At 48.6% G+C, this 27,852-nt stretch overlaps 1 protein-coding gene across 1 annotated transcript; it reads left to right on the top strand.

The window, feature by feature from the left end:
* Positions 1–163: 163 nt before the first annotated feature.
* Bcl2l14 (BCL2 like 14) lies at positions 164–23,533 on the top strand. Its single transcript, XM_020161188.2, has 6 exons — positions 164–341; positions 8,613–9,016; positions 14,414–14,590; positions 16,673–16,743; positions 18,209–18,478; positions 22,856–23,533. Exons 2-6 carry the CDS (start codon positions 8,620–8,622, stop codon positions 22,892–22,894), a joined length of 954 nt encoding a protein of 317 aa, XP_020016777.1. The 5' UTR covers positions 164–341; positions 8,613–8,619; the 3' UTR covers positions 22,895–23,533.
* Positions 23,534–27,852: the final 4,319 nt, after the last annotated feature.

The following is a 27,852-nucleotide window of genomic DNA, read 5'->3' as shown; positions in this document are numbered from 1 at the left end:
GGTAAGGGACACGCCTCATTGTGCCTAAGAACAATCAAGGTGTTTGTTGAAGGACTTCAAATTCATTTTAGAGTCAAATCACAGGTGCAAAGGACAGTCCCTCCTTCAGTTACAAGCTGGAGGCGGGGCTTCGTTAAGGAAGTGATTTCTTTCCCAAGCCTCCTCCAGCCTCCCTCCTCACCCCGAAGAGGCAGCTGTCCCTGGCTGCTCCAGTCACCTGAGCCTTTCTCAGTGAGCACCTGAAGACCTGCCAAAGTTCCCTCAGACGCTGTGTGGGGGAGAGAGAGCCACACTGCCACCCGACCTGACCCAGGAGACACCACTGACAGCTTCCAGACCAGGTAACAGCAGCAGGCAAACACAGTTGGCTCCGGAAGACACAGCCCCGGCTTCAGCACTGGTTTGCCCCGGGTGGCCATCACCCCAGGGATGTGTACACGGTTTGTTACAATGTTCTCAGTGTGTCAGCTCAGGACACAAAGTGATACTGAGAGCAGAATTGATGTGGTTTCCCAGAAGGGGACAAAAAGGCTTAAGGGTTTCTCTTTCATTTCTCTTGCGGCAGAGTAATCTGGATAGTTCAGTTAAGAATGTTTAACTGGGCAAGGGACAGTGGTTCACACCTGTAATCCCAGCTACTTAGGAGGCAGAGATTAGGAAGATCGAGGTTCCAGGCCAGCCTGGGCAAAAAGTTCAAGAGACCCCCATCTCAACCAGTAAGTAGGCATGGTGGCAGGTGCCTGTCATTCAGTTATAATTTATAACGGGGAGGAGAAGAGTATAGGAGGATCTTGGTCCAGGCTGGCCTGGGCAGAAACACAAGACTCTAATTGAAAAATAACTAAAGGAAAAAGGATTGGGGGCATGGCCCACGTGGTAGAGAACCTGAGTTCAAACCCCAGTATTGCAAAAAAAAAAAAAAGAAGGTGCCACTGGTTGAGTTTTTTCTAGCACCGTGTAGCCCTCGCTCACTATGTATATGTCAAGATGTGTGACAACATGACAGGTACCTCTGCCCCATGGGAGACCATGCCCTAGGATAGAAATGGGGGCTCAGGATGGGAGTCCCTGGATTTGAGCCCAGTAACCTGGACACCTCCCAGGAACTCGGGCTGTTTGCCAGATCCCCAGAGACTTCCTGGAGTTCAAGGCCCAGGAAAAATGGGCAATCCATGGCCCCACGCTCCAGAAAGCCCTGCTCCCTTGGGTTCCTGGCCCCACTGTTCCACACAGAGCCTTGGTCCTCTGGTATGAGGAATTTGACCTCCGGCTTTGTTTCTTTTCTGATTTTTATGGAAAGTTAAGACATTTGACCTCATTCCTCATTTCACTTTCAAGATCAAAGAACATGTCACGCTCAGAAATGACAGAAGGAAAGTAGGCACAGAGAGGCCTGGAGTAAAAGGACCGTGAAGGGCAGACAGTGTCCATAGGGCAGTAGAGGCCATCGGTGTTGAAGGCGAGGCTCAAGGAGACCAGATGAAGTTGAACTTGACCTGGTCTAAGACTCCTTCAGAGAAGAGTTATGGCACCCACGAGTTACCCTCAGCTCTTTTGCGGGGCCTGTGGGGTCCCTGTGCTTGGGGACAGGCAGAAGTGAGGCAAGCCAAGTGCAGACTCCTTGTGACTCATGGTAGGTGGCAGAGGTCCCTGTGAGTGGAGATGTTTCCCCGCTTGCTGACCCTGCAACTCAACCATGACCTGCAGGAAGAGAAGTGAAAGCTTACCCACAGCTCTAGAAAAACCCCACAGTGTGGTGGCCCCCACGGGAACTGGGGAACACTCAGTAATGGCCAACCACTTGTGTTCCCAGAGGCCGCACGTGGAGTTGCCTGAAGGACTCAGCCCATTGGCTGGCAGCAGGACAGAGCCCTGGTGGAGAGCTAAGAGTGGGACAAAGACATCCTTGTAATCTTGGCTTTGAGAGTGGTTGTCACAGAGGAGAAAGTACTGGAGTGGCTGAATTTGCCTTGGCCTCAGGTCTCCAGCAGGAGCTGAGATGTCCCTCCCAGCTCTGGACCAGCCCTCAGAGCCACCAGCTGGGACATCTTCTGTCACACACATGTGTGTGACACACTCCCGGCTCCCTGCTGCTTTAAAGTGAGACAGCTGTCACTGTAGCAGTAACTCACCCCTGAAGGGCAGCGAGGTGTCTTCACTAACACCTTTCTGTCCCGTTTGTCCCTCACCCATGTGCGAGCCAGGCTCTGGCCTTAGCACCCTGCCTCTTCCTCACTCCCTCTCTTGCTCTGTGGCTGTGACCTGAGGGCACCATTCTCTCTGCTTCCTCTCGCTCTGGGCTTTGCTGTTGGTTGGGCCAGGTCCCCAGCTCTGTTCTAGCTGATCAAACAACAAAAGTCACTTCTTTTCCAAGTAGAAGCTTTCTGCTTCGACCCCCCATGTCAGGCTGTCCCCTCCCACAGCAACCGTTTCAAAGCCTTCACACTACATTCACAAGGTTTGGTTTGGTTTTGCATGGAAATTTCTTCTGTAGCGATGGAGGATCGGCTCAAGAAGAGGGCTCTTCCCCTTACACAGAGACATCACTCCTATGGGACCAGAGTGGACATCAGCCTCCTGTGGCCAGAGCTGCACTATTTAAAAAGTTCCCTATTGGAAAACCTCTGAAATCCTGCACTGAGAAGTCCCGGTTCCTTCTCTTGCTTGGATTCGACGTCTTTCACACCAGGTCTACCGCCCCCCTCCATGACCATGATCACAGAACCCACTGTGATCTTACTCTTTTTTTTTTTTTTGACAGTACTGGGACTTGAACTCAGGGCCTCACACTTACTTGGCAGGTGCTCTACCACTTGAGCCACTCCACCAGCCCTTTTTTGTGTTGGGTTTTTTTTTGGGATAGGGTCTTGAGAACTATTTGGCCAGGCTGGCTTTGAACCGTTATCCTCCTGATCTCTGCCTCCTGAGTATCTGGGATTACAGGCATGAGCCACAGTGCCCAGCAATCTTGCTCCTTGAGCTCTCACTCTTTGGTTTACTTTACTCATCTACACATATCTCAGGATTTCCCTGCAACAGCTTGCATTCACAGAGTTTAGGATATAAAAATACAAGACACCCAGTTAAGTTTAAGTTTCAGATAAAAGATTTAAATTTTTTTAGTTTCAAATAATGTTTTAGTTAGGATATGCTGATGCTAAAATATTCTATTATTTATCAGATTTATTTGTATTTCACCTGGCAGCCCTGTAATCACCTATTCATTTCCCTTCATTTGCTCATCAACTATTTATTGAGTGCCTGCTGTGTGTCAAGTCACTATTTAGTCTAGGTGCTGGATAAGCAAAAGTGCCAGTATTTGTATCTTAAGTCCAGATGTACTGAGTGTCACCCATGTCCTGACAGTCTGTATCCTTATGGATGCGTATTTTTAATATTGCTGGGGACTGAACACCACCACTGAGGCTCGTCCCCAGTCCAGATATATACTTTTAACAGCAGCGTTTCCACTTCCGACAGGATTAGCGATATTTCCTCAGCACCGTCTGAACCATGGCATTTCACCCTCCCCTACGGAGAGCATCTGTATCTCCATTTGGCACAGGTGTTTGGACTCAGATCTGTACGTTTCTTCAGTCTCCTTTAGTCTGTAAAGGCCCTCTCTTCACCTTTGTCTGTGTGCGATGTTTGCCTGTTAAGGAAACGGGCTCATTTGCTTTGTAGAACTGACTCCATCCTGATCCTGAATTTGGGTCATTGCTTCCTTTATTTAATTTTTTTTTTTTGCGGTACTGGGATTTGAACTCAGAGCTTCACACTTGCTTGGCTAGGCAGGCACTCTTATGCTTGAGCCACTCCACCAGCCCTATTTTTGTGATGGGATTTTTGGAGACAGGGTCTCAGGAACTGTTTCCCTAGCCTGGCTTTAAACTGCAATCCTCTTAATCTCTGCCTCCTGAGTAGCTAGGATTACAGGTATGAGCCACCAGCCCCCGGCTATGTTTGTTTTCTTGATGGTTATTCTGACTGGGAGAGATGAATCTTTGTTCTTTGGATCTTTTTTTGGTGGGATTGGGGTTTGAACTCAGGGCTTTGAACTTACAAAGCAGGCGTGCTACCCCTTGAGTCATGCCTCCAGTTCATTTTGCTCTGGTTATTTTGGAGATGGGGGTCTCATGAGCTATATGCCCAGGCTGGCCTTGAACCGCCCAATCTCAGCTTCCCAAGCAGCTAGGATTACAAGTGTGAACCACTGGCACCTCGTGAGATGTGGAATCTTAGTGGAGTTTTGATTTACATTTTCTAAGGCTGTTGAACATTGCTTCATGTATTATTGGTCTTTTGTACTTCTGAGAAATGTCTGTTCAATTCGTTTGCTCATTTGCTAATTGGAGTAGTTTCCACTTGGTATTTAACTTTTCTGAACTCTGTACATTCTGAATGTTAACTCTTTGTGCAATAGAGAGTTTGCAAAGATTTTCTCCCATTCTGTAGGATGTCTGTTGCCATTGGAAACCGTTTCTTTGAAACAGAGCATCTTAATTTGATGCAGTCCAGTTTGTCCATTCTTGCTCTTATATCCTGGGCATTTGGAGTCCTAGTCAGAAATTAACTGCTTGTGCCTTTTATCGCCTAGTGTTTTCCCGTAGTAGTTTCAGCGTTTAGGTCTTAAAGATCTCCGATCCACTTTGAATGGATTCTTGTGCAACGTGAGAGACAGGTCTAGTTTTAGTCTTCGTGCATGTGGATATCCAGTTTTCCCAGCACCGTTTGTTGGAGTGGCTGTCTTTTCTTCATCGTATGATTTTGGCACCTTTGGCTGTAGCGGCATGGGTTTATTTCTGGCTCTTCTATTCCATTGGTCCCATGTCTGTGTTTGTGACAGTACCATGCTGTTTTTGCTCCTGTGGCTTGGTAGTATCTTTTGAAGTCAGGTGTTGTGATACCTCCTGTGTTGCTTTGGTTATTTGGATCTTTAATGCTTCTAGACGAATTTTTGGACTGATTTCCTCTTTCTGTGAAGAACGACGTTGGGATTTTGATGGGGATTGCACTGACTCTGTGGACTGCGTTCAGTAGTATTTTGCTATACATTTTTAAGAGATAATTCGACCATCGGGTGGATCCTGGATTACAAGAAGGACAAGAGGGGGAGAGGAGGATTTTGGAGCTGTCCAGGTCAGAGATGATGGCGTTCTGAAACATAGAAGTGGAACTGAGGCATGCAGGGACACAGGATATGTGACAGAGGCTGGGGAGAAAGGACAGGGCTGTGCACTGAAAGAGAAGGGGGACCTTCTGACTTGAATGCCTGTGGAGGAGGGACAGGACTGGATGGGCTTGGTGACAGGGAGGGGCAGAGGTGAAAAACATGTTGAAGTGACAGGCAAAGTTCCCATAATGTGAGTGTGGATAGGTAGAGTGGTGGGAAGACAGGAGGCCATGTACAGGAACCAGACAGGAATGGGAGACACAGCGACGAGTAGCATGGTGGCCGGGCCACTCTTCAGGTGATCCAAGGCAGAGTCCAGGGCCTGGAGGAGCTGCATAAAGACGTCTGTGGGTGCAGTGGGTAGGTGTGGTGGCTTCGTGAGTCTGCCCATTGCTGCCTGGGAGTCCATATCAGCCCCCATCTCCACTCCACGTCTGGGTACAACCCCTGCTCTTATCAGAACTTGCCCAGCCAGGGAAATCAGGATGCCCAGGAAGCATCCAGCAAACCTGGGGGGAACAGGCTTCAGCCCCGACACCAGCAGGACCAGTAAGAGAAGGGCACATGATTCAGAGCCACACCAAAACAGCCAGAGGTCCAAGTGACATTTGTACAGCCACATGCTACACCACCACGGTTCAGTCCACGATGCACCACGACGCCAGGGTGGTCCCTTAAGATCGTATGGCCTCGTGACGTCACAGCCCTCTTGTGTAAATACACTTTGTGTTCCCACCATGTTGCCTAGTGACACATTGTCAGAACATGTCCCCATTATTGAGGCATGCATGACTGCAGTGGAATAAAATAATAGCTATACTTTTTTTTGGTTTTTGGGTTTTGGGTTTTTTTGAGACAAGGTCTTGCTACGTAGCCCAGGCTGGCCTGGAACCTGCGCTGCCTCTGCCTCCAACTCCCAGCCTCCCCACAACGTCCTAGAGAGTTGTTACTTTGGGGCAAAGCTCTGTGGCAAAACTTCTCATGCACTCTTTTGACCCCTCGCAATGTCCCTGCCAGGGGACTGTGACGAAGTATGGTTTACCTACAGCAAGCTCAAGTTCAGAGCAGTGAGGTAGTGTGTCTTAGGCCTCAAAACTAGTCCACCTAAGAAGCCCCAGCTGCTTTCCAACACACCGACTGGCTGGGAATTTTTAAGCCAGTGACAGTTGGTAGACTGGGCCGCTGGCATGGGAGACAAAAATGTCCTTGCATTAACAGAAGAGAGCAAAATAGATTATTTGCCAAAAGAAACGGTTTCTTAGCAGGAACCCAGAAAAGGAGTTGTTTCATGAAAGCAATCTTTCTTTTCTTCTTTGTCAGTACTTGGGTTTGAACTCAGGGCTTTGAGCTTGCTGGGCAAGTGCTCTATCCCTTGAGCCACACCCCCAGCCTTTTTGCTTTTAGTTTATTTTTTCAGGTAGGGTCTCATGATTTTTGCCTGGGGTGGCCTTAGATCTTAATCCTCCCAATCTCAGCCTCCCCAGTACAGGATGGGATTATAGACATCGACAATGACACTCAGCCTTGTGTGAATCTTTCTAAAGCATGCAGGTAATCACATCCTCCCCTCTCCACTGCCTCCATTGGTGCTTTCCAAATATGTAAAAAAATATAAATAGGCCAGGCATGGTGGCTCATACCTATAATCCCAGATACTCAAGAAACAGAGATCAGCCAGCAATACCACTCTTGGGGATATACCCAAAAGACTGTGACACAGGTTACTCCAGAGGCACCTGCACACCCATGTTTATTGCGGCACTATTCACAATAGCCAAGTTATGGAAACAGCCAAGATGCCCCACCACTGACGAATGGATCAAGAAAATGTGGTATCTATACACAATGGAATTCTATGCAGCCATGAAGAAGAACGAAATGTTATCATTCGCTGGTAAATGGATAGAATTGGAGAACATCATTCTGAGTGAGGTTAGCCTGGCCCAAAAGACCAAAAATCATATGTTCTCCCTCATATGTGGACATTAGATCAAGGGCAAACACAACAAGGGGATTGGACTTTGAGCACATGATAAAAGCGAGAGCACACAAGGGAGGGGTGAGGATAGGTAAGACACCTAAAAAATTAGCTAGCATTTGTTGCCTTAACGCAGAGAAACTAAAGCAGATACCTTAAAGCAACTGAGGCCAATAGGAAAAGGGGACCAGGAACTAGAGAAAAGGTTAGATCAAAAGGAATTAACCTAGAAGGTAACACACACGCACAGGAAATCAATGTGAGTCAATGCCCTGTATAGCTATCCTTATCTCAACCAGCAAAAACCCTTGTTCCTTCCTATTATTGCTTATACTCTCTCTACAACAAGATTAGAGATAAGGGCAAAATAGTTTCTGCTGGGTATTGAGGGGGTGGGGGGGAGAAGGAGAGGGCGGAGTGGGTGGTAAGGGAGGGGGTGGGGGCGGGGGGAGAAATGACCCAAGCCTTGTATGCACATATGAATAAAATAAAAAAAATAATAAAACTCTGGGGGAAAAAAAAAAAGAAACAGAGATCAGGAGGATTAAGGTTTGAGACCAGTGTGGGGGGTGGGGATGATGAGACCCCTTCTCAACCAATAAACTGGGTGTGGTGGTGCAAATCTGTAAACCCAGCTACATGATACACGTAAATAGGAAGATTGGAATCCAGGCCTGCCCAGGCCAAAAAAAACCTCAAGATCCTATTAGAAAAATAACTGAAAGGCATAAAGGGCTGGTTGAGTGAGTCAAGTGGTAGTGAACCTGCCTCACAAGTGTAAGGCCCTGAGTTCAAACCCCAGTGCCGCTAGAAATAACTAAGTCAACGATAGTGTGCTTTTACCAGATGAAATCTTATCTGGAGCACCAAATATGGCTGAAGCAGAGGGTACACAACAAGGGAGAGAGGAAAGGACGGGTCGGGGCCACACACCTCTCCCCACTCAGTTGCCCCAAGACCTTGCACCCTCTTGTGGCGAGGGCTCCTTTGCAAGGTACCAATGCCCAGGAGAAAGCGCAAAGCTCCCAGCCTGGTGATCTAAGGCCACCGTGGTCTGGCCAGCAGCCACCACCCTGATTTCCCTCCACAGGTCACAAGTTCTGCCCATCCACAGTGCTTATGCCGTGCCACTTCCTCGCCACCTTCAGTCACATCACCCATAGCCACTCTCTGCCCAGTGCCCACGCACCTATGGGGTCCTTCCACCCTCCGAGAGCCTTCCTTGTCTTCTGTCCCTGTCCTGCTTCCCCACTGTGCGTCTCCATTTGATCTGCTCGCTCTCCCCTCCCGTGGACTCTCGCTCACGTCTCTTCCCATCCCAGTGCCACTGTGCCTTCCCAGCTCTGGCGACCCAGGCTGCCCAACAAAACAGTACGTGGCAGGTGTGCCCCCTGTCCCTTCTAACCGACAAAGAGCGAGAGGTCCTCCCTGTGGGACACAGTGTGGTGTTTGTTGTTCCAGGCCCAGCATGTGCAGCAGTGGCTCGTGTGACCTGGAAGACATCCCCCTGGAGGACGATGACCCAGACAGCATAGAGTTCAAGATCTTGGCCTACTACACCAGACACCATGTCTTCAAGAGCAGCCCGGAGGCCTTCTCACCCCAGCGGCAGGGTGCAGCGAGTCAGCCCCAGAAAGGACGGGGGACACAGGTGTCACCGCCTTTCATCTATTCCTCATCCAGTGAGAAGAACGTAAACCTTGGGAAGAAGAAGTCTTCCTGGAGGACATTCTTCGGAGCCACTCAGAAGGAGGACGATCTACTGAGCTGGCCTGGGTTGATCCGTGCTCAGGGTGGAACAGCAAGGGCTGTTTTTCAGGGCGGTTCCCAGGGTGAGCAGTGGTTCCAGCACCTGGAGAGCGCAGGTAGGCCTGGGGAGTTCCTCGTCTCCTCACCCACCCCTTCCCTTCTGTGCACCCTCCAGGCCTCACCTCTGCCCCTTCCACACAGCCAGGCCGCCTCAGGCCCTCCCATGCCAGCGCTTCCTGTCCAGTCCCCAGTAATAACTGCCTGTTTTTCTCCAACCACACAGAAAGGAAGAAGGTGACAGTAAAGGGTGACAGGACTGACTGGTTTTCCGGCTCTGTCTGTATAAATAAGCCTGGTGTCCAATTTCCTGATCTCTGTTCTGGAGAGAGCTGTGTAAAGGAAAGAGCTGCAGGCAGGCTGAGGCTGCCCTGGGCCTAAGCCCGCTGGCCTCCTGGGCCCTGGGCCTTGTGTTTACATCTGTTCCTTGGGGATCTGCCCACCCTACCTCCTATGGTGGATGGAAAGGTCAAATAGATATGTCCAAAGGTAGCTTTCAGGCTGGCATGGTGGCACAGGTCTCTAACCCAGCACTTGGGAGGCTGAGGCAGAGGGTGACGAATTCAAGGCTATCCTGGCTCCATCCTGAGACCCTGGCTAAAAAAATTTGTTTTACATCACCCTAAAAAAAGCAACTGAGAAGAGGGCTGGAGGAGTGGCTCAAGCAGCACAGTGCCTGCCTAGCAAGTACAAAGCTCTGAGTTCAAATCCCAGGACTGCCAAAAAAAAAAAAGGCAACTGAGAAGCATTTTGATAAAAAGGACAAAATCATTTATAGAAGACCTTGTCATAAGAGCTTTGTCACAAACTTTCCCTCCAGCTTCCAAACCTCTGCAGAAGCATCCCTGACCCTTTCTTTCCCCAACAACACCCAGGGCCCAGGGCCCACATGGTGGAGGAGAGCCCCTCCTGCTTGTTCTGACTGGCCTGGGTTGACAACCGGTCAACAGGTGGCAGCAGCGTCTCAATTTTAAAATGTCCCACATATGGCCATCTCAGACCGTTCGCTTTGGTCCAGAAGACCTTAGGTCCCCATTAGACTTAAAGGGCTTCAAGCAGGAGGAGCCAGGGTCAGGAGGACATGGGGACCTCTGGCTCAGGTGACCAGAGGCAGTGACAGTCCCAGAAGTGACTTGAGAAAGGAAATACAGCAGGTGGCTGCAGAGGTCATCCTGGTTCTGTCTAACCCTCCCAAGCAGGCCAGGAGTCTGCGCTGATCTAGGTTAGAGTGAAATAGCCAGTTCCTGGTGTGTCCCTCCACGTCCACTCCCCAGCCACGTGCAGCAGGTGCCTCTGCTGAGGGGGAAAGGCGGACAATAGCCGGAGGCCCAGGGGGCCTTGCTGCTCACCCTGCTGTGTGGATTGCGCTGGAAGATGGGAGGTTTACAGCCCTTCCCCCTCAGGCCTTTTCGGGGATAAATGACATTTCATGTTTTGGTATTTACTGAAGTATCACTGGACCTTTTTTTTTTTTTTTTCCAAAATTTCAAGGGAAGGTTTTTGTTGTTGTTGTTGCTGTTGTTGTTTTACTTTTTCCCTCTTTTGGGGGAAGGTAGGTGAACAGAGCTGACTTTTAGCTGAGATTGAGAATAAAAGATGAATTGTACCTGCGGGTATAACTGCATATATAAAACATATGCTTATAATTATATGTATATCTAATTATACATATATATTGGGGATGACCACTTTATATCCCAAGGTGGCTGCTGGGACTCCAGCCATCCTATCTACATTTTAAGCCGGAAGAAAAAGGAGCAAGGGAAGGACAAAGGGTATCCTTTTTCTAGATCATTCTGCTCCCTTTTACAGAGCTTTCTTGAAAATGCTTGCAACTTCTCCCTACGTCCCCTTGGCCATCCTGTACTGCAAAGGAGGCTGGGAATTTCTCATTTCCTTCTGCTGGGTCCAAAACAGACTTTCACATTTGAAGGAAGAAGAAGTGTGTACTGAGTAGGAAACGGCAAACGGTGTCATGAGGAAATCATTCCAAACTCCTTCCTCCTCTGCAGCAACTGTCTCAGGCCAAGCATGAGTAGCACCCCCGCAATCCTGCTCTCCTCTCTTCTTGACCCCCAGTGTCCCCCAAAGTAGACCCCCAAGAATGGGCAGCCCTCTGTCCTCTCTTTGCCCCATCCAGTTTTCCTTGGCCTGTCAGAGGCGACCAGCTTTTTCTTCTTAAGGTTTGTAAAGTTAGGATTCCAAACGATGATGTTGACCAGAGCTGGTCTCCTGAGTCAGGATGATGCTTCTGGATTTTTCTGCACACGCATCCACAGCTTCGCAGAACTCAGTGTAGTGCTCCCAGGTCAGTAAGCCTTGCACCTCTGTGGTTGCTGGTGGTCTCTCTGTGGTGCTGCCACATGGCGAGGGTCTTCACCAGCCTGACCTTCTTAGCGTGAGGACAGGCACAGAGTGATTTTTGGGAGAACCACACGTGATCCCCTGGACGGCTGCCCCGGGTTCTAGAGGGCGCAGGTTGTGCAAACCTCCTCTCCCACCTCCTGGGAACACTGCCGGGGAAGAGGTCCCTTGGGAGGATCCAGCCTCTGGCCACTGCTCTGCTGGGATCATGGCGGCCAATGTAAACAGGGGGCTGGTTTGGCTGCAGTAAGTGAATTTTTTTTTTCTGGGTGGGACCAGGGTTTGAACTCAGGCTTCTCTCTTGCAAAGCACTTGAACCACTTGAGCCACTCCTCCAGTCCATTTTGCTCTGGTTATTTTAGAGATGGGGTCTTGTGAACTGTTTTCCCAGCCTGGCCTCAAACTATGATTTTCCCAATCTCAGACTCCCAAGTAGCTAGGATTACAGGCATGCACAACCATGCCCAGCCGCAGTGGGTGATTGTAAAGTAGGAAGCAAGTTGGCTTTGGGAGTTGAAATGAGAAGGAAGGGAGTTGATCTCTTTCTCCTTGACCTCTCCTCTCTAATCCACCCTCATCTGGTTTTGAACCATTGGGCTGAGCATGAAAACTAGAAGTTCTTAAGCCAGATGTCAACTTAGGAATGGCTCACAGCCACGGCACTGTGCTCAGGGACCTGTCCGTGACAGCCACTGGACAATGAAGGGAGGGCACTGAAGTGCCCATCCAGGGATTCAGCGTGTGGTTGCCCTCCCTGCAAAGTCACCCTTCACCATCCTCATGCTAAGAAGGCCAGGCTGGTGAAGAACCCTACCTCAAGCCACCAGCAGCCACAGAGGTGCCCAATCTGACTGACCCATGTGCAGTACACTGATTTCTGTGAACCCGTGTGGACATGGGTACAGGACATGACTGATGTATGCATAGGAAAACCTAGGATCGGGGGACCAGCTTAGTTCACATTCTCATTTGCAATCCTAAATTTAAAAACTTTAAGAATAGCCAGGTACCTGTGGCTCATGCCTGTAATCCTAGCTACTTGGGAGACTGAGACCAGAAGGATTGCAGTTCGAGGCTAGCCTGGGCAAATAGTTTGCAAGACCTCATCTCCAAAATAGCCAGAGCAAAAGAGGCTGGAGGAGTGACTCAAGTGGTAGAGCGCCTGCTTTTCAAGTGTGAAGCCCTGAGTTCAAACCCCAGTGCTGCCAAAAATAAATAAATAAAACCGTAAGAAAAGAGTCTCTTCTTCACTCTGTACTTCTGGTGCACATGTATGGCCTCACACTTCTTGGATTATAAGCTCTTGCAGGATGAGTTGTACTTCACATGGCTTTTAAAGACAGGGTCTCACTAGGTAGAAATCAAATCTCTGGCCTCGAACCTGTGATCTTCCAGGAAAAGTGTGTTAGGGACAGAGGACTGGAGGCCACCTTGACGGCTACACATGGGGTCAGAACCTGCTTCTCATGTGACCCAGTCCCTCCCAGGACCCAGGCCTGGCCTCTCTGACCTGTCTTGATTTACAAAACCCCAGAGTTGCTCTGGGTCCCCAACCTGCTACCTAAAATTCCTCTGCATGTCTTTCTGTGAGTTTTGAGGAGGAGCAAGGGTTATTCTTCACACTTAACGAGCTACACCTCAGCGGCTCCATGTGGCACCGGCCACAGAAGACCTCCGTGACTAGTCAACAGTGAAAATGTTAGGGCTGCTGGAGTGGTTCAAGTGGTAGAGTGCCTGCCTAGCAAGCGGGAGGCCCTGAGTTCAAACCCTACCACCAAAAGAAAGAAAGAAAGAAAAACAATGAAAATTTTACTACCCAACAGCTCAGCCATAGACCTGCACATCCCACCCTCTCCATCCCAGCAAGTGCAAAGCTGACTTGTTTCTGACAGACTACCATGTTAAGGGGTCTGTGCCATTTAAGCCTCCTGTCGCCAGATGCTTCATTCTGTACCGTGTGCATGGATGTGACATCACTGTTCCTGGACTGTAAGTTCTTGAAGGATGACATCTACTTTATGCACTTTTTTTTAAGACAGGGTTTCTTTTTTTTTTTTCATTTTTCTTTTATTATTCATATGTGCATACAAGGCTTGGTTCATTTCTCCCCCCTGCCCCCACCCCCTCCCTTACCACCCACTCCACCCCCTCCCGCTCCCCCCCTCAATACCCAGCAGAAACTATTTTGCCCTTATCTCTAATTTTGTTGTAGAGAGAGTATAAGCAATAATAGGAAGGAACAAGGGGTTTTGCTGGTTGAGATAAGGATAGCTATACAGGGCATTGACTCGCATTGATTGCCTGTGCGTGTGCGTTACCTTCTAGGTTAATTCTTTTTGATCTAACCTTTTCTCTAGGTCCTGGTCCCCTTTTCCTATTGGCCTCTGTTAAGACAGGGTTTCTTAAACCTGTTCTGGTCTTGAACTTGCGATCCTCCTGCCTCCACCTCTACAGTGCTGGGATTACAGGCATGCACCACCATGCCCAGCTGTCTCTATCCACTGGTTGAATGCTTTCCATCATTCAACTAGAGACATGGAAGACAGAGAAGTGTGAAAATATGAGGCAGGGGTGATAGGTGTTTACTTGATAATGAACTTGGGTGGTGAATATGACACAAGAGCAGGGATATTTCTCTTTCCTCAGTGGCACAATCCCAAATGCTTATCAAACTGTTGAATGACCTCCTGTGACACAGGGACCGGATCTCCTAGGTAGAAGGGATGTCCAAAAAAAAAAGAGAAGAAAGAAAGAATAAAAGTAAAAGCCAAACGATCATTTCTTTAAGCAAAGAACGAAGCCTTCCCCTTTGTGTTTCTTCTCTTGCAAAGGGGGAAGGGACCCCTAGTTTTGCATGACACTAAAACAAGGGTGCAGAGGTGGCAGTCACTTCCTCTGTGTGTCCTCCCCCCCATCCTCCCCCCCCCCACCCGCCGGAAGCTTTTGCAGTCCTTTCTGAAGGACGGCCCTGCCTCACCACTCCCAGGCAGGTTCCTCTGTTCTGGGCTGGCCACCTCACTCCAGGCCACTGTGCAATGGGTGTGCAGCACAGTTCTAGAAGTTCCCCTCAGCACCGCTTTGTCTTGTTCTAGCCGTGGACCCAAAAGTTGCTTCCATTGCCAACCGAGTGGCTGAGATCATTCACTCCTGGTCACCTCCAGAAGACCACCACAGCTGGGGAACTGTCAAGCTCCAAGGGAAACTTATACCACAGGCACAGGATCCCGGCTTCTGGTTTGAAAACTTGGGCTCTTCAAGTTCTAAGAAAGGTGAGTCCTTCTTTCTTTCTTTGTTTTTGTTTTTTTTTTAATTAGGGTATATTCGTTATACAGGGGGGATCCATTGTGACAATTCCAAATAGGCTTATATTGTACATTGTGCAGCTTGATGTCCTGAGCATGTGGCTTATGTGACACCAGCCCAAGGCCCAGGGCCTGCAGCAGGCTGACCGGACCTGCCAGGCTCACCACCAAGCCAGAGAGTCTCCCCCGGAGGGAGAGGAGGACTCCCTCGCCTGCGGTGACCTGCAGGGTCCGCAGGGATCCTTGTGATCGAGTTTCCAGTGGTCCTGGACCAGTTTGCACCTGGCAGAGCTGGAGCATCAACTCAGGGTGTCTATACTGCTGTGGGCTCCGTCAAACACTGGGGGCCTTGTCAAACCCCAGGTCTGGTGTAGAACATGAGGCAGAAGTGAGAAGTAGTGACTAGGTGAGACCAGGTGAGGTCAGTTGTCACCCACACCATAGCAATAGCTGGGATCATAGATCCTGTCAGGCCGTGGAGACTCCGGGCTCGGGAGAGTAGGACAAACTGCACCTGTTGTGACTCTCTCGCCAGCCTCCCATAGAGAATGTGAGGCAGAGGTGGCCCCTAGGTTTGCAGAACCCTGAAGGACCAGAGGAACATTCTCCCCACAAAAGATGTCAGTGTCTCCCAACCCTGAATCAAAGTGGTGGCTTTGTCCACCGTCTGTTATTCTATGAGGACCACAAACTGCTAGTCTTTGAGTGAGAAGTCAGAGGAGAGGATGAGCCTCTGAGCCTGCTAACAACACAGTCCTGGGGCTTGCTCGCTCTCTCCAGCACAGCTGAGAGATGGAGAGAGACCCCAAACCACACCAAGACCAAGACCTCCTCCTCTACACGAGCCCATGTCCAGCGAGCCCAGGGCTGTGGAGACTGGACTTCCGTTTCCCCTCAAGGAACGTGGGCACCAGGCTGCCCATGCCCGTCCCCAGACCTCCTTGGGCCTCTCGTATCCTTTTATCCAGGACAGACGTGTGGACTCCTTGGCTTCGGAGACTGGCCCATGAGTCAGACACGCACCATCTGCAGCCATTTTTTTCCATGCATTGGCCATTTTAGCCTGGGGGGAGATTTATTAATTTCAAGTATTTATACCCCACCTTGTAGAAACATGACATAGGAAAACTTTTAGTCAGATGGAAAACAAATAAGACAAAAACGAAACAAATAACAGAAAAATAAAATGAGTCAAGGAATGAGGTTACACCCACAAATGTAGGCCAGGAAGATTATACTTCTTCTTAGACCTGGGCTACAAATTTGGCTGTGTCTTTTCTGGTAGTTAACACACAAAGGCAGAAATATGATCTAATATGGGATTTATGGTCTCCAAAAGGAAAATCCATCGCCTGATGAGGAAAATTCTAAGACGGAGAGGGAGGGTTGGGGTGTTGCTAAGGGTGTGAGATTTAGCATACAAGAGACTCTGGGTTCAATCCCAGCTCCAAAAGATGATAGATAGATAAATGATAGATGGATAGATAGGTGATAGATAAATAAACTTAAGGAAAAAAACCTATTTGGCAATACTGGGATTTGAACTCAGGACCTCGCACTTGCTAGGCAGGTGCTCTACCACTTGAGTTGTGCCCCAGCCCTAAGGTTTTTTAAAAAGAGGGAAATTTCTCCCAAAATTTTGTCTTCATAGACACGAGTGTTGGAGTAGGACCAATGTCTTCGGTGACAGTCACAAGGGTCACTGAATTGGGGCGGGGGTGCTGAGCAAAGAAAGAAGAGGAAGAAAAGAAAGAAGAGGGGCTGGCAGAGTGGTTCAAGTGGGAGAGCGTCTGCCTAACAGCTGTGAGGCCCTGAGTTCAAGCCCCAGTACTGACAAAAATATATATATTAACAAAGAAGGGGACTATGGATCTGCCAATGAGCCTTGCACGATTTTTGTCTGATCAGGAGTAATAAGAGTTATCAGGACAGAATTACAACGCATGCTTCTTCCTTGATCCCTAGCCAAGCACAAGCATTGCCCCTGGGAACATTGAAGGTGACTTTGTGCCTCTCTAAAAAGAAATAACTGGAATTTTCCCCTAACAGATGGAGAAGATGAAGTAATAGCCAGAGTCGTGGAGCTGCTGAAACAATCCGGGGATCATTTGGAGAGTGAGGTATGATAGGCTTTGAGCTAAGGTGACTTTTTCCTGTACCCACATCCTGCTGCCCGAGAACAGAGCTGTGCCCCAGGCTGGGGCCTGAGTCCTTGTGAGAGTTCTGACTTTCACTTAGACTAAGTTTTATTTCCCTTGGAGGCCTCAGCGTCTTGCTGGCAGCACGTCAAAAATGAGTCACTTTGCAAAGCAGAAGTAAATCTGGAGCCTCCCTGGAGTTCTTGGGAAGGAGGAACCGTGTTCTTGTAAGAAAGACTCCAGTGACTTAAAATTTGCTGGCTAGGTTTATTAATCTGATCCTCGGTGAAGTTTGGCCTCTTGGAACTGCCCTGCAGGCAGGAGATCTGTGTCCCGAGGTCACTTCCAGGCTGGGGTCCCTTTCTTCTGAGAGCCTTCAGTCTTCGTTCTGAAGTCTGTTTACAGGCTGTCTTACCAACTCGCCCAAGGAGGCGGGGCTATGTGACTTGGAGAGAAGTGGCAGACTTTCTGACATTTAGAAGTTGACACCCATCCTTCTAATCGGGAGTGTGTGCGAGCTGCCTTCAGGTAAAGAGTTGGAGAATAGCCAGGCGCCAGTGGCTTACGCCAGTAATCCTAGCTGCTTGGGAGGCTGAAATTGGGAGGATCGCAGCTCAAGGCACCATCTTCAAAATATCCAAAGCAAAATGGACTGCAGGTGTGGTTCAAGCAGTAGCACGCCTGCTTTGCAAGCACCATGCCCTGAGTTCAAAACCCAGGCCCACCAAAAACCAAAGAGTTGGAGAGCAAACCCACCGTGGAATCAGAGGGCTCCTCCTCCAGCGGTACTGGGGCTTGAACTCAGGGCTGTGATGCAGGTGCTCTCCCCCCAGGCCCCTAGTGCAGGGCTCCTTTCCTGAACAGCCTCTACTGTGTCCACTGGCCGCAGAACGTCTGCGAAGTCACTCACTTGAGCACACGCAGGCCTGCTTAAATAGGAGGGTCGTGGTCCAGGCTGGCCTGGGGAAAAAAGAGAGACCCTATTTCAAAAACAAGCAGGGCAAAAAGGCTGGCGGAGCAGCTCAGGTGGTAGAGCACCTGCCTAAGCAAGCACAAGGTCCTGAGTTCAAACCCCAGTGTCACCATCAACAGCAAAACCGTAGAGCACAGGGTGATGGCCCCAGACAGTGACTCCCAAGCTACAGACCCTGTCCTTCGCTCCACCTCTGACAAAAGTACTTTGCACCGTTTTGCAGTTGTCACTAGACTGCAAACCCCTTGGGTGAGCACCGAGTCCTAATCACCCACAGCACCCGAAGTACTCTCCCTTCTTTATCCGGAGGCAGTGAATTCACAGAGCGGGCACGTGACTTGGCCTGGTGTACAGGACGCTAGGCCACGGTAGAGACCAGAGCTCAGGTCTTTCCACTGGGTGTGTCAGTGGCCTCGGTCTGCCTCAGTGGGCTGAGCTGCTCCACTGAACGCTTGCTTTCTCTCTTACGCGCAGTTGAAAAAAGACAAGGCTTTGATGAACAGCCTCCAGGACAAGTTGTCCTCCTACTCCATGTTCGAGACCATCACAGACCAGTTACTGAGGGACGTGGACACCAGAGGAGAATCGGAAGCCAAAGCTCGGGGCTTCAAGGCCGCCCTGGCCATAGACGCCACAGCCAAGCTCACCGCGGTCGACAACCACCCAATGAACAGGGTGCTGGGCTTTGGGACCAAGTATCTGAAAGAGCACTTCTCATCCTGGGTCCAGCAGCACGGTGGATGGGTAAGCAAATGCCATAACAATCTTCTTAGCCAGGGGCCAGTGGCTCACGCCTGTAATCCTAGCTACCTGGGAGGCTGAGATCACAGTTCGAGACCAGCCCAGACAAATAGTTCTCGAGACCCATCTCCAAAATAACCAGAGCAAGATGGACTGGAGGTGTGGCTCAAGTAGTAGAGCGCCTGCTTTGCAAGTGTGAAGCCTTGAGTTCAAACCCCAGACCCACAAAACAGAAAAGAATCTTCTTCAGTGTCAGAAGGGATGGGCTGGAAGGATTTTTTTGGAAGAGCAGGGAAGACATCAGTGAGACCATTCTCATGGGCTTAGAACACTCAAGTGGCAAGGGATACAATCCCACTGAGGGTACACAGTCATAGCGGTCCCTTGTCACCCATTAAATACTTACTGAGCTCCCCGGGGTACGTGAGTGTGCATGGGGCTGAGTAGCCGGTCACATGTAGCAGGAAATGAGTTGATGCCGAGACATAAAATGTTTAGATAGATGTCATTTCTGTTTTGGCAAATTCTGCCGGCCATGGAAGTCTGGCCATGAGCAGAGGGCAAGGGGACAGGTCCTCGTGCCTGCAAAAAATGACAGGGCATAGGACTAGTCCCCTTGCAGAGATCTGGGGCCCGTGACATTTTATCATGAATGCTTTGACAGAGACATTTTGGTACAAAATAAGCAAAGAGAAGGTGAATCACAACAGACCTCCTGCCCCCTCCACCCCTCCCTGCCCCTCAGCCCCATTCTCTGAGATCTCCTTAGAACTGCCATGTTCAAGGTTAATCGAGGTCAACCCTGGCCAAATGCTTTACCCCAGAGGCTGGAGTCCCAGTAGGCCCGGGCCTGTCCTAGGAGGACTGGTCTTCACCCCGATTGTCCTTACTTAGTCCAGGGACCAGCAGGGGCTTGAGTCACCTCTAGGCATGGCCAGTGCGACCCTGGCACCTCCACACAGGCTGGGTGTCTTGGCGTCAGAAGGAAAGCATGGCTCATGCTACCCACAGGCTCAGGTGCCACCATGGTCTTTAGTGACTGCTCACAGGGCTCACCTGGTCCCATTTTTGACTTTTGTACCTGGTAAGTGACCCTGAGGTCACCCAAGCTGCCTTAACCCATTCTAAAAGGAGGATAGTATGACTCCTTGGCAGTATTTCAGTCCCTCATTCTTCCTCCCAGGACCCCCACCGGTCTCTCCTTTCCCCCAAATCTTTGCTGACCTCTACAGCTATGGCCCCAGCAGCCTCTGGGCTGAAGTAATCCATGTCTCACCGAATCAACATCCAGGGATCATCAATTCCCACTTGACCATGATCCAAGGGCTCATCTGTAACTCACTGCTGACCCTGTGAATGTGGTTTTTTAGAGAAATGGTCCGTATCCATTGGTTCACAGGCTAGCTCTCAAGACTCTATTTGACCCATGAATGTAGCTGAAATGCTGTTTTAATTTCTATTAAAAACAGTGGTTTCATGCCAAAAGTACAGGCAAGAGAGAAAATGGGGGGAGGGGATGACAGAGTGGTTCAAATGGTAGACTGCTTGAGAAAAAGAGAAAATAGAAGAGTCCAGCTTCATTTCGTGTTTCAGTGTCGCCATCAAGGGGGTGAGAGAGCTGGGGGTGTAGCTCAGAGGTGGAGCGTGTGCAGAGCATGCAAAAAACCAAAACCACAGAACGGGAAAAAAACCACTTTCAAATCAAATATTTAATAACTAATTTCTGCCCAAAAGTCATAGTGAGCTCTCAGCAATCAAAAATGATAAGAGAGGCCTGGCAGAATGGCTCAAGTGGAAAGACTACCTGCCTAGCAAGTGTGAGACCCTGAGTTCAAGCCTCAACGCTGCCAAAAACAAAACAAAACAAAAACAATAAGTGATCTTTTTTTCTTTTTTTTAGTACTGGGGTTTGAACTCAGGGCCTTCTGCTTGTTAGGCAGGCACTCTACCACTTGAGCCTCTCCACCAGTCCAAGTAATCTAATTTTTTAAGTGAGCCATGGACTTGCACAGACTTTCTTCCAAGAAGATAGATAGCGGGCCAATAAGCACCAGAATAGATATCTGACATTCTCATTTCACCAGGAGGAAAATGGCGGGAAAAGCTGTGACGAGCCCCACCACCAGATCCGCTAAAATAAAAGACAGCACTAGTGAGGAGGTGGAGGAATTGGAGCCCTCCTGACCTTGCTGGCTGGATTGTAAATGGCTGCAACCCATTTACACAATGCTAAGTGTAGTGTACCGGGGCTAGGGGTCTAGCTCAGTGGTGGGGAGCATTTAAGCATGAGGCCATAGGTTTGGTCCCCAGCACCACAAAACAATAAAAGAAATAAACCAAAGAAAAACAGAGTCAGCAGTTCCACCCTGGGATGTACATAAGCAAGAAAACTAAAACTCACCTTGAATATGAATGTGATAGCAGCATTTGTATTAATCACTAGATGATGAAATCCCTCAACTGATGAGTGATCAACAAAATGAAAGACACCCACATGACGGAAAATGACTCAGTCATAAAGAGGTTTAGTTGAGCACTGGTAGCTCACACCTGTAATCCCAGCTACTTGAGAGGCTGAGATTGGAAGGATTACAGTTCAAGGTCAGACTGGGCAAATGGTTCATGAGACCCCATCTCCAAAATAACCAGAGCAAAATGGACTGGAGGTGTGACTCAAGTGGCAGAGCACCTCTGTGCAAGCATGAAGCCCTGAGTTCAAACTGCAGTCCCAGTAGGACAAGAGGGAGGGGAGGAGCGAGGGAGGGAGGAGGGACTTTCAAAGATTTTAGAAATGAAAGCACTGGTTGTTTAATCCTCTGTAGTCTCTTTTTTCTTTTCTTTGGTGGGACTGGGATTTGAACTCAGGGCTTTGTGCTTGCAAAGCAGGTTCTCTTCCACTTGAGCCTTACCTCCAGTCATCCTCTGTGGTTTCAATCCAAAATTTTTTACTTATCCTGAGCATCAGAAACTTGAATCTTGTGTGTGTGTGTATGTGTGTGTGTGTGTGGTACTGGAGTTTGAACTCAGGGCCTCACATTTGCTAGGCAAACTTAAGCCAGGCCACCAGCCCTTTTTTCATGATGTATTTTTTCGAGATAGAGTCTCACGAACTATTTGCCTGGGCTGACTTCAAACAGTAATCCTCCTGAGTAGGCTAGGAGTACAAGGTGTGAGCTACCGGCATCTGGCAGAAACCTTAATCTTAACTTTTAGCCATGGTTATGTTTAATTTGGAGTGTGTAAGTAGAAATTAGGAGAGGGAAGAAAGAAATGGGAGAGGAAAGACTGACTGCCAAAATGCCAGAGGAGAAGTATTGAAAAATTAAAAGATATTCATAAAGGAATATTTATAGGCCAGGTGTGGCAGCTCGTACCTGTAATCCCAGCGACTTGGGAGGTGGAGATCAGGAGGATTGGAGGATTGAGGTTTAAGGCCAGCTGGGGCAAAAAGTTAGCAAGACTGCCATCTCAACAAAAAAAGCTGGGTATGGTGTGTACGTCTATAATCCCAGCTACTCAGGAGCCAGAAGTAGGTCCTGAGAAAAATCGTGAGCCTCTATCTGAAAAAACAACATGGGGACACGGCTCATGCAGTAGAGTGTCTGCCTAGAAAGCACAAGGCCCTGAGTTCAAACCCCAGTACTGCCAAAAAAAAAAAGAGGAATATCTGTGAGCTAATCTGGGCTCTGAAAGTGTGGAAGACGTGGACTGAGGCCTCCAGAGGCCCAGTCTCCCTGGTCTGGACACAAGGGACTTTGCTGGCCCCGGGTGGCCTGTGGAAGGAGGGAAAACTCTGCTGCACACAGGAGCTCAAGTGTCCTGACGTCTCCCCGTTCCACGTTTCTGGAGGCGCATCTCAGCCTCCAAGCTCAACTCCGGATAAGCGACAGGGCAGGGCGGTGTGTTTGGAGCCTCCTGGGATTCCCCAGTGCGCTGTCACTTCTGTGTCCTGGATGCTGAGGAGCCACTTGCGGTGGATGAGCAAGTGAACCACGTAGATGAGTAACAGCCCCGCCCCAGCCTCTCCCTGTGTGAACGCGCTCACGGCTGTCCTGCAGTCCTGCGGCCTTGGCCTCTACGGCAGCCTCCAGTCACCAACCTACTTTGTGCAATTTTACATACAGCCTCAGAGCCTCCTCATCTTCCAGAAAAGGTCCAGCCTGTTAGCCCGGGTGGGTGACACAAGATCCAAGCTAATGTCTCCCTTGCAGGCAGGACAAGGATGACAGTGACCTTTCTAGCCTCTCTCCCAATGCTAGTACTGTCTGTGAGCCTCGGGCCGTGCTGGGGTAAGCGCAGAGTTAACAGGCATATGTTTCTACTTCATCGGTGAATTGAACTTGGAATTTTAAGAATTTATTTCTCTTTTCCCCCCTCTAGGAAAAAATCCTTGGCATACCACATGAAGAAGTAGACTGAAATATCAGATTTGCCGTCTGGAACACTCACTGTCCCACGGTGGCCCTGGGCACAGAGTACTGCAGAAAATTAAAACATACAAGTCAGATATGATTCCTGTCACTCAGGGGCATGAGGAGAGGTGGCTGTCTCCAGCTCATGGGACTCGGGCGTGGTCTTTGACATCGTTTCCAGATCCTCCACTGTGTGTGAGGAACCCCAGAGGGGTCATTTTGCCATTTGTTTGAGATGAAAACCTCTTTCTGCCCCTGCTAGCTGTGTAGGAGAAGTCCATTACAGATGTCTGCTGGCCTGGAGAGGGTGAAATGAACTCGTGCATGGCTTACTTTTTGGTTTCTCAGACTACTGAATTTTAAACCACACTTGGGATGGGCCAGTCATGACCTCATCTCTAGCCACCCTCTAGGAAGAGGTTGCTGTTTGTGGGATAGACATAGCTTAAAGAAACTCATGCCTGTACTCCGACCCACTTGGGAGGCTGACATCGGGGAGGATTGAGATTCAAGGCCAGCCTGGGCAGATAGTTCATGAGACCCCCATTTCCAGAATAACCAGAGCAAAACGGACTGGAGGTGTGGCTCAAACAGTAGCATGAAGCCCTAAGTTCAAACCCTCGTCTCACCAAAAATAAAAAATAAAATAACCAAAACAAAAAGGGCTGGAGTCGTGGTTCAATAGAGCACCTGCCTAACAAGCTCAGAACCCTGAGTTCAAAGCCCATCAGTGCCAAAAATAAAAAAGAAAACTATATCTAGATTAGGGAGATACAAATATATAAGCCTTTTAATCAACTTTTCTCAAAAAATTCTTTGGCAGTTTGAAAAACTTTCCTTTTATTCAGAACTGTCACTCCCTTCACCCAATGCTGTCTTCTCCTTGACACACCTGTGCGTTCCAAGGCTTCTGGGTTTTTATCATTCTTTGTGGTAGCGTAATGATTGGTAGCTGCTAAGACGAACATACTGTTAAAAGTGTCTTCTGGTTAAAATGAAACAAATAGCAATTGATAGTCGTAGGGCTTCTGTGAGGACCAAATCAGTTAATATGCTTAGAACGGTTCTTGGCACTTAGGGTGAAGTCTTCAGGAATGTTCCCTGCTGCATGCTACCCCCTTCTCTGAAAGCAGTCCCTAACTGCTCTTCGGACAGTGCTACTGTTCACAACGAGGCTTTTAAAAAGGGAAGTATGTTCAATGCAAGTGCTTAAGGCAGGCTTTTGAAAACACCATCAAATGAAAGGCCTTACACCTTTCTGAGGCCAGGCACCAGCGTGCGGCCTGACAAAATAGATGCTTCCTAAGCTTTTGATGAACAAATAAAAGAACATGTCTGTCACACAGACTTTCAGGGTCAAGGCAAAACTGGACTCTTATCAAATGACTCACTCCCCTACTACCCCAACAAAATTCTTCTAGTTTCTTCTCCCGCCTGACAGCCATAAAAGTTAGGAGTAAAGGTGCCTCTGTCTCAGGTGGGGACAGTGAAGACCCCCTCCTTTCCGCCACTCCCTTCCCTCTGGCCATTCCAAACTATCTGAAGTTCCCCAGTGTGCAGCCCTGGACCCTGGAACCTGTATGACAATATTCTCTCTGTTGGCGTGTCCTTGTTGTCAGCCACCGTCCCCCAGCTCCTGCCCATTTCCACTCATCCAGCTAACTCTAGCCATCGCCCCAAATTTACTCCTGCCTTCCCTCCATGCGTCATTTCCTAATGCTCCCCTAGTTGTCACGGGCTTCTGTTTGGATGCCTTCCCTCCACGATGTCTCAAGTGTCCTGTCAAGTGGACGTTACACCTGCTCCATTGTGCTGCAAGAACTGATCTGCCCAGCCTTTCTCAGTGGATTGTGAATGAGCGTTACCTAGAGCTCATCCTCGTCTGTCACACCAGGAATATTTTGGGCACTAGATCTGAGAACCACAACCAGCCTTGGTGCCACAGCTTGTAAATCAGTGCGACTGGAGTGTGGCCCAAGATACAAGCAGTCGTGACAGGTTCCCCAAGTGTTTCCAGTGTCACCTGTGGTTTCTAGTCAAGATGAAGTGACAGTGACCACATTTAATCTCCTGCTTCCAACAGCTAACCCACAATCTCCAAGACTATGAATGTTAGGGAATGAAGAATGGGTCCCCAGCTGATGGCTTGGGAGTGTGGCGTTGGCAGGCCACGCTGGAGGGAGGGGAAGGTCCAGTGTTCAGCAGTGTCCCCAAGCAGAGCAGATGGATCTAGGAGCCCTGAAAGCCACAGCAGCTAAAGTGTGAGGGGAACACAGCAGAGACCAGTGACCCATGAAGCTTCAGAAGGTCCCCAAGTCTTCAGCAGATAAGGCCTGTGCAACACAGGCGTGTGAAGAAATTGCCCAAGGCTTGGAAAAGAACTATGTGAAAACCTTGAAAGGAAGGTTCTCCAAAGCTTGCACCAGGACCAGGAGGACTGCCTACATCACAATAGGTTGAACACTCAGAGCGCCTCCTCAGAAACTGGGGAAAAAAAAAATTAGTCCTAGATCAAACCTCTTCTGGTCCTGCCAAGACAGAATAAGAGCCCAAACTGAAAGGCTTAGATTTCCCAAGGATCTCAGTGTGTTCCAGAACAAAACTCAAAAAGCTTTGTAGTTTTACCAAATTAGCCAACACCCAACAACGCAGTTCACAATGCCTGCAGGCAGTCAGAAATTGCAATGCACGTCTGGCACTGGTGACTCATGCCTGTAATCCTGGCTACTTAGGAGGCTGAGATGGGTAACATCATGGTTTGGTGCCAGCCCAGGTAAATAGTTCGTGAGACTTCATCTCCAAAAATTAGCCAGAGCAAAATGGACTGGAGGTGTGGCTCAAGCAGTAGAGCACATATTTTACAAGTCCTATAATCCAAGCTACTTGAGAGGATTGTCATCCAAGAACGGCCCTGGGCAAACACTGGAGACACTATCTGAAAAATAACTAAAACAATACGGCTGTGGCTGAAGTGATAGAGCACCTGCCTAGCAAGTGCAAGGTCCTGAGTTCAAACCCCAGTCATGCCAGAAAGAGAGAAATCCACTCCAGAAATGGCACAGCTGATAGAATTATGAGACAAGGTCACTGAAACTGTGATAATTGTATTCCAGATGTCCAGTAAGCCAGAGGAATGACTGACAATGAAAATATGAAAGACACAAATAAGTTAGAAATATGACTCAAGCCAGGTGCCGGTGGCTCATGCCTATAATCCCAGCTACTCAGGAGGCAGAGATCAGGAGGATCACGGTTCAAAACCAGCCCAGGCAAATAGTTAGGGAGACCCTCTCTCAAAAAAACCCTTCACAAAGAAAGGGCTAGTGGAGTGGCTCAAGTGGTAGAGCACCTGCCTAGCAATCACAAGGCCCTGAGTTCAAACCTCATACCACCAAAAAAAAAGAAAAAGAAAAAGTGAAATACCAAACTTGTGCAGAGCTAAAATCTGTAGTATCTGACATGAAGACACACTGGGTTGGGTTAACGACAGATTAGACATTGTAGAATAGATAGGTAAACTTGGAGACACAGCAACAGATCCAAAACAAAACAGACAAAGGAACAGTGAGTTGTAGGACTTCTGATGGCCCCATGTGTTAAATGGAGTGAAAATTTTCCAGGTTTGACGAGAGACCTAAGAAATTTAATGAATGCTAAGTACAAACAAGTTGAAAACTACACCAAGGCACACCTTAAATTGCTCAAAACAGTAAGGAAAAAAAAACCTTAAAGCAGTCAGGAATAAAGTCATGCTACCTAGAGAGAAACAGAAATTAAAATGGCAGCAGACTTCTTTGGAAACTACATAAAACAGAAGAGAGTAACCACCTAAAGTGTAAAAACAAAACCAAACCCCAAACACCTGTGAATACAGGCTTCCATACCCTGTGTGGAAGTGCAACAGGACTTGAGGTGCACCAACCCTAAAAGAAGGGCTCACCAGCAAGCCTGGACCCCAAGACACATTCAGGAAGTCCTTTGGGGAGCAGCCAAATTACAGCAAACAGATATTTGTGTATACAGATAAAAAGGAGGGCCACAGGGGTGATAAATACATGAGAAAATGTAAAGGACTTTTTCTTCTTCTTTAAGAGATAATCAGGACTGGGTAGTAGCTCAGCGGTGCAGCGCTTGCCTGACATGCAAGGCTCCGAGTTCAATTCTCAGCACTGCAAAATAAATAAATAATAAAATACAGTGTACTGTTTAAAGGAAAAACGATTTGTGGCAGGGTTTATGCAATATTACAGCAATGGCACAAAGGCTGGGAAGAGAGCCGGAAGTGTAATTGCATGGGCTCCACTTTGTGTGCAGTGTACATTTTTGCTTCAAAGAGATGGCGGTAAGTTTAAAATGTATATATACACACTACAAACCTAAAGGAAAGCAGCCGCTAAAATACACACACACACATGTTCACACCAGATTTGTAGATAATCAGCCAACAAAGGAGACAAAGTGGAATTATAAAAAATAACCCAAAATATGGAAGGGAAGGAAGGAAAGGAACAAAGGGCAGATGTAACAAAAGAAAACAAACAGCAGAGTGGTTTACTAAGCCCAACACGGCTATGATCACAGTATATGGAAAAATATTCTAAACATTCCAATTACAAAGCAGATCTTAGGGTCAGGTGTGCTGGTGGATGCCTGCAATCCAGCACTCAGGAGGATCAGAGTTTCAGGCCAGCCCAGACAAAGGAAAAAAAGCTAGCAAGACCCCATCTCAACAAAACTGAGTGTGGTGAGACATCTGAAATCCCAGCTATGCAGGAGGCACGGGCAGCAGGACTGTGGTCTGTGGCAAGCCTGGGCAAAAAGCATGAGATCCTATCTGAAAAATAATTAAAGCAAAAAAGGGTTTGCAGAGTGGCTGAAATGGTAGAGCACCTGCTTACAAGCATCACGACTCATGTTCAAAGCCCCAGTACCTCAAAAGAAAAAAAAGCCAGATTGGATTTAAAA

Source organism: Castor canadensis, chromosome 6, assembly GCF_047511655.1.
Source record: "Castor canadensis chromosome 6, mCasCan1.hap1v2, whole genome shotgun sequence".
Classification (NCBI taxonomy): Eukaryota; Metazoa; Chordata; class Mammalia; order Rodentia; family Castoridae; genus Castor; species Castor canadensis.
This window is presented reverse-complemented; position numbering and strand designations above follow the sequence as displayed.